The 18,286-nt window shown below is 40.1% G+C and overlaps 1 protein-coding gene across 1 annotated transcript; it reads left to right on the top strand.

Annotated features, from left to right (window-relative positions):
- The first annotated feature begins 337 nt into the window (after positions 1-337).
- rb1cc1 (RB1-inducible coiled-coil 1) lies at positions 338-10,922 on the top strand. Its single transcript, XM_079568764.1, has 23 exons — positions 338-672; positions 1,419-1,540; positions 1,623-1,749; positions 1,907-2,077; positions 2,228-2,430; positions 2,563-2,977; positions 3,065-3,235; positions 3,313-3,497; positions 3,592-3,778; positions 4,288-4,369; positions 4,471-4,535; positions 4,621-4,724; positions 4,838-4,964; positions 5,043-6,961; positions 7,040-7,226; positions 7,306-7,414; positions 7,620-7,914; positions 8,543-8,594; positions 8,681-8,728; positions 9,480-9,538; positions 9,647-9,774; positions 9,894-9,964; positions 10,078-10,922. The coding sequence occupies exons 2-23, from the start codon at positions 1,470-1,472 to the stop codon at positions 10,153-10,155; spliced, it is 4,854 nt and encodes a 1,617-aa protein (XP_079424890.1). The 5' UTR covers positions 338-672; positions 1,419-1,469; the 3' UTR covers positions 10,156-10,922.
- The last annotated feature ends 7,364 nt before the right edge of the window (positions 10,923-18,286 follow it).

Here is an 18,286-nt window from a genome sequence, read left to right as displayed (position 1 = left end):
ATAGCATAGGTAGAAAAGATTTATTACTGTTTCAGTATTTTACCATTACAGAATTATATAGTTGTAGATCATACTGTTATTATTATACAATTAATAGTATGGCAACAGCTGGTGGTGTATAAATGAAGCACGTGTTTACCCACTAAATGAAGTTTAATGTGAATTTTAAAAATATGGGGGAAAATATATTTACCTAAATTGGATGTGCATTTTTGTTGCTAATAAATGTAAAAGGATTAAACATACTTTAGTAGGGCATAACCTAAGATAGCCGTGGCTTGGATGAGGAGGAGTCGCACTGAACACGGCACTGCTGACGAATCGCACCCTATCCGCACAGATCATGATGACAACAACAAACAGCCACTGAGAGGCTGTTAGCCTAGTTAGCTGCTGATGATAAACAAATAGTTTTTTAGCGAGTTGTCTCTTGAATCTCACAAATATATCTTATGATTTACGTTTAATTTCTTTGTGTTGACGTGATATCACACGTAGATCATGTGTTTCTAGAGTAGCTTAGTCGATGTAGCGTTGGGTAAGTGGCTTGCTAAAATAGCTCATGTATGCACAACTAAAGCACGGGAGCTAGCTAGCTAAGTTGCTAGCTTTTTAGCTAGCCAACTCGCTTAGCCAAGGTGGAGACCAGCAGGGAGATGCAAGTAAAGTGAGGTAAGGCCAACGATATTATTTCGATTGTTGTTTCAACTCACTGTGTAATTGTTTTTAGATTTTATATCAATTTATCAATCCTGTTACACATGTCACGTTACTGACGTTCGAAATAGCCAAGCAAAACAGCGCTAGCCCTACAGCTGTTAGCTCAGTGTAGCACAGGCTCATATAGCCCTTTCTTTGGCATTGCATCCCTAAATAACTAAAGACCAAGGTTAGACCACACACATGTACCATTCCTCTCTGTGCACAGTGATTTACAGACGACTATAAAACCAAAAAGGCTATTCGCTTGTTATAAACTATTATGACTGTAAAATGTAAACAACCTTCGTCATAGCAACTTGAAGTGTTATGTTGTTGTATGTAGCAAACCCGAAAGTGCACAGTCTACCCACGGATTCACTCAGCTATAATTTAATAGTTTTTAAACAAAAAAGGACAGACTCAAGGCGATCAGAATAAACTCAAGCTCCTTCACTCGATGTTAGCTTGTAAATAAGTAACAACCACGTAACTTAGTGACTCAGCTTCTAACCCAACCAGCGAACCAGTGAACTACCCAGTTAACTGAATGCTGGATAATAGATGTTTTGTTTCAGGTTAATTTCAGAAGAAGAAGAAGAAGAAGATCTTTATTTATATATAATTTCAGCATTGTTAAAACGTTCCAGCTTCATTACTAACATCTTCTATCGTGTTATCCTTATCTGTTTGTCTAATATGTACTGTTCTTTACTTAGGGTTGCCCTGACGGACTAAATGAGCAAAGAAAGAACTCTGGGTGATCCAACATGAAGCTGTATGTGTTCCAGGTCAACAATGGCAGCACCTTGACGTTTGACACTGATCTTGCTGTCCAAACGTAAACCACTATTATAACTTATACCGCAACTATTGTTGTTGTTGCTTTTTTTGTTTTGCTTGAATATTTTTCTGTGTTCCAGTGTACTGGAGCTTAAACATGCCATCCAAGCTAAATATAAGATTGCAATTCAGCATCAAGTCCTTGTTGTCAATGGAGGGGAATGTATGGCTGGAGACAGACGAGTCTGCAGCTACAGTGCTGGCACTGTAAGTTTATTATGAAAATTGTATTATTATACATATGGCAGTATATTTTATACATAATATTTAGCACCTTATTTAAAAAATAAAAAAAATCATCATTCTTTTTACTCTGCTTTGTTTTCAACACAATAAAAAATCTCAATGTGTTTCTTTTCACTAGGAAACCAATCCCATATTTTTATTTAACAAAGAGATGATACTAAGTGACAGGGATCCAACCATTCCCAAGACAACATTCTCCATAGAGAGTGAGATTCAAGTCAAGGTGGAGGAGTCTCTGTTGATGCCAGCTGTCTTTCACACTGTTGCTTCAAGAACACAACTTGCTCTCGTAAGATTAGTTTTTCTTTCTTTTCAGTGTTTTGATGTGCTGCCCTAGATGCCAGTGGTGTACCGGGCAGTAATTAAGTAGTGTTTTGAAGTATTACTTAATGATCTGTTGTTGTGTTTTTATTTCCCTTTTTAAACAATAAAAAAACAGGAGATGTTTGAGGTCGCCAAGAAACTTTCATCTTTCTGTGAGCGATTGGTTCACGATGAGCATCTTCAACATCAAGGCTGGGCTGCGATCATGGCTAATCTGGATGACTGCACTATGTCCTATCAGAAGCTGCTCTTAAAATTTGAAACTTCATACACAATTTACCAACAGGACTTGGAGGAGATAAAGGTGAAACTGACAAAGTAAGTGTGAGATACAATCCGGTAGCATGTATGGAGTTTAAAATATCACCACATTTTCTTCATTAAAGTTATTTTTTACCAATTAAATTACAGTTCAGTGTAAATATGCAATAATAACCCAACTTCTTGCAGGCTTGGGACAGCAGTTTCCGTAATGGCCAGGATTCCACTGCTGGAATGTTTGACACGGCACAGTTACAGAGAAAGCATAGAAAAATCCAGCTCCACACCAGACAAAGATTCAGAAGAGACGGAAGAAGAAAAATCCACAGAGTCTGTTCTTTGCACCACGGATTCTAAGAAGCCTGCTAAGCCGTCCACCTCAGTGTCTGCTTCCGGGACCGCAGCAAGTGAGGCGACTGGAGACCAGGAAACGCATGAAATGACTGACAGTGGAGGACTGAGAGCTGCATTACTGGACGACGACCCTCTAGAGCTGACCAACACATCTGCTTTTAATGTTACACTACTAGATTGGATCAATGTGCAAGACAGACCCAATGATGTGGAATCTGTTGTGAGGAAATGCTTTGACTCTATAAATAGGGTGAGTGGCCTGTCTTTGATCAAATTGTCAAAGCCGTAAAGTAAATATGACAGAAAACAATGGATGATAACGGTGTCTCCCTTTCAGCTTGACCCACGCATCATTCAACCCTTCCTGGCCGACTGTCGCGACACAATAACCAAGCTAGATAATCAAAACATGAAAGCTATCAAGGGGCTCGAAGACAGGTTGTATGCACTAGATCAAATGATTGCAAGTTGTAAGAAGTTGGTGAATGAACAGAAAGAACTAGCTCAGGTGAGTAAGAGAGAAAACACATTGCTTCACAAAATAGGTGGCAGCGCTTAATAGACTTTTTTTTTTAATTTGAGCAGGGATTTCTGGCTAATCAGAAGAGGGCCGAAAACCTGAAGGATACATCTGTTCTGCCTGACCTTTGTCTGAGTCACACCAACCAGCTGATGATCATGCTCAACAACCACAGGAAGCTCCTTGACATCAAAAAGAAGTGCACCACTGCCAAACAAGAACTTGCAAACAATCTTCAAGTTAGACTCAAGTAAACGAATAATGTCTTTTTTTCCCCTCCGCTCCTTCACCACATTTCTGTTTATTTTGTGCTCACTGGAATGTTCACACTGTTTTTGTGCCAGATGGTGCTGCTATGTGATGCTTCATGCAGACCAGGATGGCGAGAAGCTACAGGCTCTGCTCAGACTTCTGACAGAGTTGATTGAACGGGTGAGGGTTGTAGAGGCCCTCAGTAGTGTGCCCCAGATGTACTGCTTGGCTGTGGTTGAAGTGGTCAGAAGGAAAATATTCATGCGCCACTACAGAGAGGTCAGTACAAATACATTTTGTTTTTTGTTTTCTTGAGAAAAAATTCCCAAAACAGTTAATTATTTTTCTATCAATTTCTAATCTCGCTCTAGTTAACATAGTACTCTGGGTAGTAACACGTTTCACTGTACTTTATACTGTATATTGCAATAAGTGTGAAACATCTTCCATTAATTTGTAATTTTGTGTTGGCAAAACATTGAATAAATAACCAATGAGAGAGAAACAAAGGGCGGGATGCAATGCACTATGTGCTGACCACAGAGAAGGATCGATTGATCAACCCACAAGGGACGCCCAATGGCATACAAACACTTATCATAGATGAAATAAGTACAGCGAATCATTTCAAACTGGACAGCAGTAATTACTGTATAACCTCTATAGAAAAGTTTTTTTCAGTGCATTCATTTTGTTACAAATTGCTAATTCAAAACCAGGAACTGAGAAATAATAACAGGTGACCAGGTGACCAAATAAAATATATTTCCATATTTTTCTTTTTTTAGTGGGCGTACTCACTTGTAAAGGATGGGAAACAACTCTATGAGGCAGAAAAGTTCAAAAGGGAAACCTTTGGAAAACTCTTCAGTAAGTGAATTTGTATCAATAAGCACTAATATGCAAAGATACTTTGGGCCAAACTTTAATCTGAGACTTGTAAACACATGCTTTTTGTTATTATTTTTCAGGGAAGTCTTTTCTCAGAAATCGATTGTTTCGAGGGCTTGATGCGTGGCCTCCATCTTCCTTTTGTGTAAGCCACAATTGAAACACTAGTGTTCACTCCGTGAATACATTCATTTCAGTTCTTAGGTATAAATACTTGTTTTCTTTCATAGACACGTAAGCCCAGGAGATTTGATGATGAACTTCCAGACATCTCACTTGATGACCTGCAGTACTTGAAATCCTGCTGTCCTGCTGAGGTGCAGCCTTTCCTCCTGTAAGTTGTTCAAATAAGGTTCTTATTTGAAGTGGATGCCAAAAGAAATTAGTACCAATGAGAAACTAGTGCTAGCAATTTCTGTATATGAAACGATTTTTCCATATTTGCAGGGTTCCCACTATGTGTGATTTTGAGCCCCTAAATCAACATATACAGGCACTTCGCCACTTGGTTCAGGCTGCACAGAGTGTGGATGAGATGTCTCAAACTATCACTGACCTGCTAAGTGAACAAAGGGTAAGCAACTTTATTTAAATATTGAACTATGCATGTTCTTCAAAGTAAATTGTGAAACTGTTGTGTTTTGTCTTTCAGGCATCATTTAGTCAGAGTGCTCATAGATCAACTCCAATGACGCCACAATCCGAAAATTTTCAAGGGACCACAACTCCAGTGTCCTCCAAAACTCCACCCCCATTATGCCTTCAAGTCCCGAGCTGTCAACCACTCGATGTCCCTGTCCCTGCTCCTTTAGAGGATCTATCCCCTGACAGCATTGACGCACAAACGTTTGACTTTGAAACAATTGGCCATCCAAATATGGACCCCGTTTTGCAGCAGGGTTCCCTCGATCTGGACTCTCTTGCTGAAAGCCCGGAATCTGACTTTATGTCGGCAGTAAATGAGTTTGTAATTGAAGGGAACTTAACCTCACCAAATCCCATAAGTGACCCCACCAGCCCTGAAATGATGGTTGAGTCACTCTACTCGTCTGTGATTAATGCCATAGACAACAGACGCATGCAGGACACCACTATCCTCGAGAGGGAGAACGCTGAGATCACTGTTCTTAAAGGAGCTATTGAGAAGTACAGACATGCCGCAGAGGAAACCCATTGCAAATTAAGAAGTGTGAAGGATGACCTGCATCATCTCCGGAGCCAAGTTTTAAGAGAAAAGCATGGCATAACTGTTGTTGTACAGAACATGTCCTTAGAAGTGCACAAAATAGCGGACACTTGCCAATCACAAGAGAAAAACTTGAACATGCACCATCAAAATGAACTTGTGACACTACGGGAGGAGCATCAAAAGCAGATTCAAACACTAACAGAGGAAAAGTATACAAATCAAAGCATAGTGAAAGACGTCCAGCGCGCCATGTTGGAGTTGGAGGGACTGATGGAGCGTAAAGAGAAGGAACTGACTCAACTTGAGAACGAAAAGCAGCATTGGATAGAGACAGAGGACAGCTTCACTGATAGAATCAAAAACCTAGAGCAGATAATGACTGGCCAAACGGAAGAGATTACAACTCTGTCTGATGCAAGAGACTCGCTGTCAAACCAGCTGGAGAATCTGCACCTTGAGATTGAACGTAGCCAGCAGAAGATTCGCCAGGAGCTTGAGGAGAACCAGCAGTCCCGGTTAAAAGAGCTAGAAGAGAAACTGGAGCAAGAGCATAATGCCAAAGTGGAGACTCTTACCAAAGACAACCAGGAGGCCATAAAGCAAATTGAGACAGATAATGGGGCCAAACTGCAGGAGACCGAAGAACAACACAGCACAGTCCTTAAAGAAAAAGAGAATCAAATTAAGGACTTGGAAGAACGCATTGCAGAACTGGCTGAACTTCGCTGTAAATTAGAAGTAGAGCTGGCTTTTAAAGAGTCCGAGACTGAAGAGGTAAAGCTCTTACTAAACGAAACTAAAATGCAGCACGTCGACTCGGTCAAGTCCCAAGTCGAGGCTGAGACCAAGGTCCTCAGCAAAGAGTTAGAAGATTTAAAAATGCAACTCCAGGCCAAAAATGAAGAGCATGAAATGGGCCTGGCAGAAGTGAGAAGTCTCATGAGAACTGAGAAAGACAACTGCATCTCGGAGCTGGTAGATCGGCACGAGGAGGAGATGCAGTCGTTACGCAGTGAAATCTCAGCGCTGCAGCAGAAAGCTGCGGATTCTGAGAGAAACCACAATGAGCAGCGGGAAAAACTCCATCAAGAACGAGATCGGGAACTCGCTGCTCTGAATGAAAAACATCAAGCACAGTTAACGGACTCCGAAGAACGCGAGCAGGAGCTGAGGACTGTTATCAGCAATTTACAGGCTGAAAATGACCTGTTTGCACAAAATCTAGAGCAAAGCAGACAGACAGTGGAGAAAGAGGCCTGTTCTGTCATATCACCAGAAGCCTTTAAAGAATTAGAGCAGGAGAAGAACGAAATGGAGAAAAGACTGTTAGACAAAATAAGACGATTAGAAACAGAGCTCAGTGAAATACAGTCTCTGAAGAGGTAAATATTTAAGAATATTTCTTGTAATTAGTAACAAAAACCCCCAACATAATATTACTTTGCAAATTCTCATTTCAGTGATGAAAGCTTGCCGTCACACACTGAGGAGTGTGCAGATGCTGAGGGGCCACGGTCTCTTGATTCACCGCTTCATGAGAGGCTCTTGCAGGAGAGGGCCTCGTTACAAAACCAGATGGAGCTTTTAGAAAAGAAGAAGAACGAAGAGATTCAGAACATGAAAACATCGCTCATAGCTGAGCAGCAGGTTGGTACATTATTTGATTAACATTTACACAACAAGCGTAGATTATTTAATGACAATATTCAACTGTTTCTGCTCTAAGACAAACTTCAACACTGTCCTCACACGAGAGAAGCTTAAGAAGGAGCAAATCATCAATGAGCTTTCTGAAAACCTCAGGAGTGTAACCCAACAGCAGGAGAAAGACAAAGGTACTTTTTCTAAGCATAGAAAAACTGTTATTTTTAAATCAGTTGTGAGACTGAGTAAGGCCAAGCATGCCAAGAACACTTGTATAAAGCATTTAATTATGGGCTAAAGGTGAGTGTGAGGTATAGTTTTTTGTTAGGAAGATTGTTCTAGTTAACGGTATGGTTGTTGAGAGTTGTCACTGATGGACTCTTTTCTTTGTCATAGCTCTAATAGAGACCCTGTCTGAGGATCGGGCAAGTCTGATGCAGGAGAAGAAGCAGTTGGAGGAGGAGCTGAACCGGTTGCGCAGTACAGCGCTCGTTTCGTCTGCCTTCTTCGCACCGGCAACCTCCATTCAGGAGTCCACTGATATTGGGGCTGAGGCCGCCGCTGCTCTGCCCATCACAGGGGCCTGTGCCTCTGAGCCCATGGGAGAGACAGAGAGACTGGTTTCAGTGGCATCTATTGGAGACGAGGATCATGTCGAATCAGCCGTGGAGGCCAGCATGGTGACAGTCCAGTAAGCGTCTTCAATAAATGCGTTGGGAGCCCTTAACTTGTGGTTTTTGTGGGTAGGGTTTCTGATGTAGGGGCATGACAGTAATGTGTAAACGTACAACAAACAGTGTGTATGTAAAAATATTGTGTAAGGCACTAGCAAAAATGTAGGTCAGAACACTGAGTACAGAGTGTTTGTGTTTTCAGTTATGTAAAAACACAAAGTTCAACTCGGAGTACAGAGTAAAGATATGCACAGTAGAGTGAATGAGCAGGCACACAGAAGCCATCATCCAGTGTCTCGAGGCCTTAAGAACAGAACACCGATCCCTCCTCATAGTAATTGGTCATTGACTAAATGGACCACAGCAATGCACATCTGCATTGGTTCGAAACAACATACTCAAGCAGATGGCCGCACAACCAGCTTAGCAAAGTTCTTTAGTAATTGTTAGCTGAAAAAAATGGGCCTTTGATGGGTTTTGTTCATCGCCGGTGAGAAAACATGGAGAGAAAGTACATTTGTTAGAAAAGGAGAGGGACGCTAGAACAAGGCAGTAAGTTTGTTGTTCTTTTCAGGTATAACTCAAACACACTGAAAGAATTCAGTTGTGGAAAGTTGCACCACTAATCTCCACTTTTCTTCCCAGTGATAATGTTTTGATGTCTGAGGAAAAACAGCGAATAATTTTACTCGAGCGGGTAAGTGGATTTACACTCTGCTCTGTGTCGTTGGCGTCTCTTCAGTTTGTGTGGCATGTTTTAATTATGATCTTACTTGGTTGCAGACTTTACATATGAAGGAAGAAGAAAACAAGCGCCTCAGTCAAAGATTGGTGAGTAAATTAATTAAAATGTTAAAAAAAAGCAATAACAAAAGTATAGCTACCAAGTCCATGTTATATTTTGTTAATGAATACATGTAAAAAAAAAAAAATATGGTAAAGTACGTCAAAGTACTCCCAATCCCTCAGTGCAAACAGTAGAAAAATTGGCAGATTTTTTTTTTTCTTTTCAAAGATATCAAGTGAGACTCTTTACAGCAGCTCTTTTTTCACTGGCTTTTCATTTTTCACCAGTACATAAATGTTTTCCTTTTTTGGCAGAGGAGAGGGAATATGTTCTTTCACATAGTTTAGTGCTTGGCTGCATAGTTTTCTCATCCACAGCTTCAGGAGAGTGTGGTTGAGCGGGTTAATTCCAGGGTGGGGTTTACTGAATTCAGTTTTTAGATAAATTTTAATTTGCAAATGTATCTAACAATATTATTACCGGGTGGATGTGCAGCACACAAGCTAGTCTCGCCATGTTCTTATTTGCCCACTGGGTGGTGCTAGCATCTCACCAAAAAATGTGATGGAGGCCTAAAGATGAGGAGGAGGCAAATTGAATAATTGATATGTATTTTATGCACATATCTTTCATGGTTAATAAAATTAACGTGTATACATTATATAATATATTTTCAATGCAGTTATTCAACGTTTATGACTTTGCTGCTTGTATTTTAATAAAGATTTTTAAAATCCATTTATCAGGTTAAAGAACACGTTATAGGCTGCTCAACAATAATTGTTGTTTTTGTAGATGTCTCAGAGCATGTCGTCTGTGTCTTCACGGCATTCGGACAAGATTGCCATCAGAGAGTAAGTCCCGTCATATGCATTTGTACAAGCTTTGTTACACTATCATGACTTGATTATGATGAGGACTAGTATTGCTGAACGTTGAGCCGTGTGTCTGCCCTGTACCAGTTTCCAGGTGGGCGATCTGGTTCTCATCATTTTGGATGAAAGGCATGACAACTACGTGCTGTTCACTGTGGGTCCAACCCTGTATTTCCTCCACTCAGAGTCTCTCACTGCACTGGACCTAAAGCCAGGTACAGCTGTTATTAATTAATGCATATGATAACTTCCTCATCTAATATTATTTTACATGTTTAAGTTTTGCTTTCTAAAATTTCCACAAATACGAATATGTTTGCCTTTTTTCTTGCAGCATCTGGGACTTCAAGGCGACCCTGGGTGCTTGGAAAGGTCATGGAAAAAGAATATTGTCAAGCTAAAAAGGTATTGTACTTGGTATTAAAATGTACTTTTTACCAGCCCAGTGTTTACTGTTCGACACTATTGATACAGATGGTGATTCTTGTTAATGGTATTCTTGTATTTTCTTTGTTTAGGCGCAGAACAGGTTCAAAGTTCCTTTAGGAACTAAGTTTTACAGAGTGAAGGCTGTTCCTTGGAACAGAAAAGTATAAAAGCCACGGACTGAGTTAAAATGTATATTTATACTGCTTACTCTTTGAACTGAAGCATCACATTGTCATTCAAGACTTACAAACTGAAAGACCTTAAAACACAATTATGGACATAATTATTTTTATTTTTAAGTTTCAAATCCCAATGCTACAACGTTCTGCTTTATTTTAAACCGATTTGTTATTGTGGACCAAATGCTATTAACTTTGTTAGGGCATGGCCCTACACTGTGGCATTACGCCATACAACCTGTGTGTAAAGCTGAAGAAAATTTGGATGTGAAATATTTTGTTTTATTTTCCAGCATTTGTCAGTTTGTGGAAAATACTGTCATTCTCAACATACTTAAATAATAAAAATGCATTTATTATAAATGTTTATGGAGGAATGTTCATGGCATGCATATTGATATTTTTCTTTGATTTATCCAGATAAATGTTGTAGTTGGAAATGTAGTTAACGCTGTTTTTCACAAACGGCGCGCCTCTGTTAATACTGATGTACATTATCGTCGACTGGCAGCACAGTCGTCTTTGCAATCCTTGAAATGCACTTTCAGAAACAATGCTTTTATTGATTTGAAAAGGGAAGTTAAATGAGCTGTCAGAACTAAGTAAATATATCAGCACAGACTTCTCACTATTATAGATTGATATGTAGAAAAGAAACTTTGTGGCTGTGTTTCATTGACGGACGACATTGTACATTACTCATCAAATCACATGTATCAGGAAATGACGGTATTGTAAAAGATAGAGTTTTGAAACAATAAAGGATTGAACTCAAATATAAAACTTGCCGTTTTTGATACTGTTATAAAAGTTGACCTAAATGATGAATGAACCTTTATAAATGTATGTGTTCAGACCCTGCAAAAAAAATAACTCATTATGAAAAATGTGTAGAATAGTCCATAGTGAAGTGACATACACAAATGTTAAAATATGATTGTAAAATACTTATTCCTAAAAAAAATAAAACAAATCCCATCATAATATTGTATGGCTGACTCGCGAAAGCAGGGCGTGATACTGTCTCCTAATTGTGGTAATTGTCATGGATCAGGTAGCGGCGAGGAATGGCACATTATATTGTTCATTTGATTGAATGTGTTTCGTCTTTGTGGAAACATTAATGTTGGCACGCGGCGGCAGGAAACAGACTTCAAAAAAGGCTTCAAATCGGGGCCCAAGAACGCCGCGGCCCTCGTGAGCAGGAAGCCCACCAAGCCCACTTTCCCAGTTCACAGCGGGGTGCATAGCAGCTCTCCGCCGCGCGCTCCCTACCATGTGGGTCTAGGGGTGTTTTAACAATGTTTAGCTCTATTTTCTCTATTTAGCATAAGCCTGTTGTCACATTTGGATGGCTCCTTCATAAATTGATGGTGTGATTCCTACAATTTCGGGGGACAGGCCTGAACGACAAAATATGCAACACAACATTCGATACCGAGGTGGCTGGCAAGCACTAACCATGTGCACTGGACAGGCTCTTAGTGTAAATGTTTACAACCCCCTGCTGAGCTCAGTGCTGCCGGGAGTCTCTCTCATCAGGCTGAATGGAACCAAAACGCTGCCATGTGCCCGTCCCCTGCTACTTCCACCATTCACAATGCTTTCACGCGCACCTTCGCTCCCTTTGAGTAATCTTTCCATTATTACAAAGTTTCATTTTAGCACTAATGGTAATTAATTTGCTCCTGAGTTTGTTATATTTCTTGGTAAATATTTATTTTAAACAGGTTTCATAGAGAAGGTTAAGATGAAGAGGTGGTAAACTACAAAGCTCAATAAAGTCGGATGTACTGACTGAGTATTTAGGAAATACATTAGTGTGTATGTCAAACAAAACAATGCTAAAGGAAATTCATATTAAAAAGAACTCCACACAAAAAGGCAGATGGGAGAGTCAGGAAACTTTAACTTGAAATAGGGACATATTAAAAAAAGGCTGATCATTTTGATCAAAACAAAACTAAAATGAATATCGTTTAAGATTGAACGGATTGTTTTTTTCCATATATCTCTATCATATATTTCCCTGAAAATCTTAAACATATAAAACATTGAACTGCCTTTGAAATATCTTATAAACACATTTCTATTTCGCCACTGAATACAGATCAAATGAGGAGTACATTACACAATGCTGACCTTACTGCCAATATTCTCCACTCTAAATCCAGCGGGTCTAAAGCCTCCATACATATAGTAAAATGATAGCTGTGTTAATGAATCTTTTGAAAATTCAAAGAGGGGGTTATGATGGCTTTTTTCTACGTGTCAACACACGCCGTTGCCACTAAATGAAGGTTTAGATGGGTAAATGTGAAATATCCAAATGTCAGCAAAGATTGGCAAAGCGCCTCCATAGACTCTTAGATCTCTTTGTCACTGCCATCTCCTGTATTTGAAGATAATGCGCAAGTTGTATTTGATTCTTCCGTATCTCCTGACAGTGTACTAGACGGATGCAAATAAACAAGCATTATTTGTGGCTTTAAATATGTGCACCAACTTCAAATGACGGAAGAAATAAATCGGCGAGGGCTTTAACATTTATATTTGTTGGAAATCTAAATGGGAACGAGTGCGTCGTTGAAGAAGAGCCAAGAAGCATTGCGGGCGGGAAAACTGCGAACCAAGGAGAAAATCGACTTAATGCCATCATATTCCCCAACCTATTCATGCCTGAGAAGAAGAAGGGAAGAAAAAAAAAAAAGAAAAAGGGTTAGGCAAAAAAGAGATTAGGTTATATATCTGCTGTCAGCCACTGATGCGACCAAGTGGAGAACTTTACCTCAACAGAGCGATGATCAAACAGACATGCCTTTACAGACATGCTTCATAATCTCATCCCGCATTGTCCTCCCCTTCTCCGCTCTATTTTGACTTACAGGTTTCGCCGGGGAAAAAAAATGAAAATCTTAGACAGGGGCAGATTAAACGTGTGATGAAATGTCTGCGAAATATGTGAGAAGGCGCAACACTGGAGGATGCTTGATTCTCTACCCACATGATGAACATAATGACTATTAGTAACACATAAATATGATAATTCGAAAATTTAAACACGTTTATCGGGCTTACATTGGAAATTGTTGCGAATCTGATGGCATAGTTTTACGTGTAATACAAAAAAAAAAAAGAGAAAAAAAAAAAGAAACAGATAAAAATGACAGTGTAGGCCCTGAATGTGTGAAAAGTTTAGGGACAAGCGAGATTTGATCGGGGAAGTGTAGGATAGAGCCTTTTGTGATCCCGGTGAGCTAGTTTAGCAGCAGTAATCCTTCCAAATTTAGACAGAAGTATTTCATTCTGGGGGGGGGGAATAATTATTCAAATACTCCTATAAGTGCAAATCCCATTAATTTAGTGCATGACACAGTTTTTGATTACACACACACAAAACAAGAGGGAAAAAAAAGAAAACATGGAAGAATCCAGTAAACATTACAATCTGTTGTCTTATTTGGGTAATCTGCCGTACGCGCTGACAAGTAAATAATAATCAATACAAATAGTTGTGAAGTGTCTGAAAATAGACGGGCCATTTCAACTGTAACTAACAGGCGTGCATTTTCCAGCCGCCGAGCAGTGTTGAGGAAATGACACTGGCTTTGATGGGTTGTATAGCTTTTGAGATGAGCCTCTTTATGCCGCTTGCAGTTCCATTATGGCTTTGTTCGAAAGCTTGTTTACCTGCTGATAACATACACTGGTGGATTCAGGAGCGCCGATCCAAAATCTGCTGCCAAAGTCACTCAAGTCTCATTGTGCTGCGGGAGGGGAAGAATGAAATGTTTATGCGGAGGGGGGGTGCAATGCTAAATGTGAAATCAAACTATGGGACCAATAAGGGATCGGAAGAACTTTGCCAGATTTTATTTTTAGCCCAGTTGCAATGCTTGCTTAGTGCAGCTCACTTCGTTTTAGCCTCTGTGCATGTATGTACTTAGTTAGGGAAAGATGAAGCAACTGTCGTGTAATCAAGCATTATTATGCGCCTTTAAACGCGATTATAGCAGCGTAGTTCCAACTAAATGGCTGCCTGTCAAATCTTTGCACTTGGATTGCACTGTTAGAAAAGCTATGCTCTTGGGTCAGAGGAATAGCCCTTGGGTTTGCATATTAAACGAGTTTGTTAGACCCGTGTTAGCGGCGCGTCTCCACGCAGGCAGGTCTCCAGGGGGCCAGCAGGGCCCCACAGACGGCCAACTAGGGGGCCAGGTGACCCTGTCTCGGAGGTTAGCAGGAAACACTAAAGAGGGATGGGCCGGAGCTGCGGAGCCACTGAGTGCGAGTGTGCGAGGCTGGTGATGGCAGCTGTCAGTGCTTTGGAAGGAGAAGCAGACAGATTGTGCGTTCTGTTGGTGCAGCCAGTTCGCCACCTGGCAGCCTTTTCCTTGTTAGAACTTCTTGCTGTTTCGGTTCTCATCAGAGAAATGTTTTTCCTCTTATCCTCTGTGTTCGGGGGGGGAAGTTAAATTTGTCAAAATGTTTAAAGATGTTCAGTCAAATGCAATTGTTTAAAGTCCTGTTCAGTGCTTTGTGTGGGATGGCTCAGAGAGAATGTTCTCTGTGAGTGATATAATTACAATAAAATGAAATTACCACATGCATAATTTGCAAATGAGAGAGGTACGCCTTGTTGGTTCTACTCAACTTCTGCTGCATTATTTATTTTTTTCCCCCGAATGAGGGAATGTTTTAAAGAGGGAGGATTAGCTCAGAGAAAAAAAACTGTAACTTTCAAATCCCATCAGAGCAGTAAACACTGCTCAGTGTTGTTTAGTTGTTAGGGGTAAAAAATGCAAACGTAGAGCATGAACAGCTTAAAAGTACATTTAAAAATCAAATTTGGCAGTTGGTCCTTGTTCCAACAGGATTAAAAAAAAGTCTTTCATTTGATATAAATATATGCACAGAGAGTGGTGTGGTGATCTGCGTGCCAGAGGTGGCGCTTTACTCTGGATATTCTGGCTTGGGCCTGTAAGGGACATAAATTACCATGAATTAACACATGCATGCAATAAGAAAATAATTAATTCAAGTTATCAGTCACCTCTTCCATTCCAGGAATCTGATTGACAAGATAAAGTAATGTGCAAACTGCTTTTCAAAGCTAACAGCCTGGAGCACCCCTCCTATTAGTTAGTCATTCCCTCAGTATCACACCCGGAATCTGTCATTTCACAATTTTCTCCTATAATGCATATGTGCCGCTCTCACCACTCCACTACAGCAACTGCCACCTAACAAGTTGACACAGAGAACGACACAATTCACGTCCAGTATTCGCTTCCATATACAGCAAGCATCTCAGGCAGACGGGTCAAGAATATGGCACATTCTGTTCACTCTCTAAAAAAAAAAAAAAAAAAAGCGCCTTTCCAGGATCCTCGTCGAGCGCGAGTGGTGTCTTAAGTCCACCCCAATCTAAAAATAAAAGATATATCGGAGGATCCAAATGTATAGAAAGGTAACCTGCATCGGTTGTTTGAAAATGCTGTTTTGGACAAATTCCTCTGAATATATTTTCATTTTATAGTTCATGCTTTGGCACTGATAACAATACATAATGATTGTAAAGGACTATGAGCCTTGTGAAGTCATATTATTACAACAATTACATTTTTGTTCATCATAAAAGATTCATCTCCTAAATCCCATTCTACGACATGACTATATTTCTCCTAAGCACTGGTAAAAAATAAAATAAAACAAGTAGTTACTGTAAATGTTGAGCCTTAAAAAACAATCATCTATTTTAACCATCTACTTGACATTAACATTTTCAGTGGGATGTTTTATCTGTCAAAACAAACACAAATTGTCGACTTTTCTGCTTTCGCAAAACTTGAAAAGTTTTAGTTTTGTCAGATACAAGTATAGTAACTTGGATACTGGAAAAAAAATCTTTGATAAAAAGTGCTTGAATTAAGAATATGTACGCTGATTTGGAGCAGATCTGGAAAATCTTTAAAAAGAGAGAGATGGCGAATGGAATTTTTCTCTTGCCTTTTACTTTTTTTGTATCATTTCATATTTTAAGTTTTCAAGTTCACTTCTCTTATTTTAAGTTCCACTGGCAAACAACAGTCTTTCTTAATCAAGGCATATTCAGGCCGTTTTTCTGCACCAACTCTTTATGGAGTGATTTAAAGACACTGATCAATCGACTAATTTCTCCATGTATTCATTGCAAACATATAGGGATGAAAGCGTTTATGTACGAGGAAATAGCCTATTGCTTTCTTTTCAGCCCCCCCCCCCTTCCGGCACTTGCCAAAAGCAAATTGTCTGCTGCCTGGTGTGCAGTGATGCGGATGATGCTTTGGCGCAGGTTTTTACCCCAGATGCCCTGCCTAACGCAAGCCTCTGTATTTCTCTGGGTCTAGAATGAACGCAAAGTGCACGTTGGCTCGTGACTGTGCGCAAAACGATTATTTGGTCAGGGGGTTCATAAACTTACCGGCCCGCGAGCCCAAAAAAAGTCACCTGACCAACAACTCGGGGACACTGTTAAATGTAAATAGCGCAGATTTGATTAATGTTATTCAGCTTTATTCCAGTGTTATCAATCAAAAATCCATCATTATAGTATTTCAGGAGGATTGTAAAAAATGAAGCAACTCTGAGCAAACTTTACAACTTCAGAATGTTGCAAAGAGGCGAGCGGAAGGAGGAATATCTTAATGATGCTACTTCGTGAAACAATAAGCACTGAAGAGTCATAATGTCGCCGCAGAAGGAAAGCAGCTTTACTTCGCACAATGCAAACCTTAAAAAAAAAAAAGAAAAAAAAAGTTGCAGCGTGTGGACAACAGCGACTCTGTGTGCGCGCGGTGCCACCTCGCCCCAGTCGCGGTGGACCCTCAGGCCGGACGGGGGACTGACATGGCCCCGTTCGTACTCCCCCACACACACCCCCCCTCCACACACACACACACACACACACTCCCTCCTCTTGTGTCACAGTGAAAAGCTAGTGTGTTTTGAACGGACAGCGTTTTCCTTTGTCTGTCCGATCAAAACAGACAGGGGCCAAAGTTAGTCAGCAAAGTTGCATAGCTTCTGCATTCTCTGATTCTTCCAAGCCTCTTTTGTACCAAGTTAGGCACAATGTTTTACACAGTGTTCGACCTGCACGAGCTGCTGGCGGTAAGAGCATTTTTACACGACAAGCGGGACAGAAAAGAAAAAAAAAAACAGAACAAAAAAAAAGCTAGAGTGTCACTTTTGCTACCCCCGGTTTTATTATTATTATTATTATTATCCATTCATGTTTTGCTGTGCCGTAAAGTGAAAATGATCATAGGGGGCTTTAAAAACTCCGCGGCTATAATACACAAAATGACAGAGAGTGCGGGCTCGCTGAAATATTTATACGCCTTTTTTATCTGATCTATTTCCTAACAACAAGGTTATTTTGCCATGTGAATCCCTGGCACTTTTGATATTACCTGAAGGCAAATGGTATATAGATTTATACAAGTTATTTACAACAACAGCCAAGCCATTCCTCTGGAAACTAGGCTGCAGATCAAAGGATTGTTTTGATCTCTACTTAGCATATTTGTTTAACCTAGCCAGTGATTCTGAAAAGTGCACAAGCTTTCCGGTGATATGCAGAGCACCCTTTATCCCTCTTTTTCTTCTGTTAGCCGTGGATTTAAGTACTTTCTGTATTTAGGAGACAACTGGATTTGCCAGCTTTTGAAATTTAGTTGCCCACTGCTAGCAGACTTGGCACTCGGAAATAGATAACTAGGTACGTTCCACTGCTAATCCTGATCGGCCTTGTAATAGTATTTGCGGACTGTACAGCGCTCAATTAGGGCATAATGTGCTATTTTTATTTCCTTTAACGTGGATTAAAAGTGAGAACATCGCTGTTTGTTTGTTTGTTTTTTTCCTCCCCACTTCTCCCAGGCTGTTTACTGTGGCAGTACTTTGCTCGACTATTGTTTTATTGTTTCAATCAGTGGCACTATTTCCACAAAGAATTGTAAAACGTCAGGAGACAAACAATGTCCAAGCACACTCAAAAAAAAAAAAAAAAGACGCCAGGGCAATCAGGAAATTTTCTGGAATGCTTAAGAGAATGCATATGCACACAATGCCCTAA

Source organism: Gobius niger (assembly GCF_951799975.1).
Source record: "Gobius niger genome assembly, chromosome: 13".
NCBI classification, from domain to species: domain Eukaryota; kingdom Metazoa; phylum Chordata; class Actinopteri; order Gobiiformes; family Gobiidae; genus Gobius; species Gobius niger.
The sequence above is the reverse complement of the archived record's forward strand: the minus strand, read 5'-3'. Positions and strand labels throughout refer to the sequence as shown.

Bases quoted from the DNA above. Each gene is read 5' to 3' on its own strand.
- rb1cc1 (XM_079568764.1), top strand. From the start codon at position 1,470: ATGAAGCTGTATGTGTTCCAGGTCAACAATGGCAGCACCTTGACGTTT. The intron at 4,725-4,837 runs GTAAGTTGTTCA...CCATATTTGCAG, and splicing joins GAGGTGCAGCCTTTCCTCCT to GGTTCCCACTATGTGTGATT. The intron at 9,539-9,646 runs GTAAGTCCCGTC...GCCCTGTACCAG, and splicing joins GACAAGATTGCCATCAGAGA to TTTCCAGGTGGGCGATCTGG.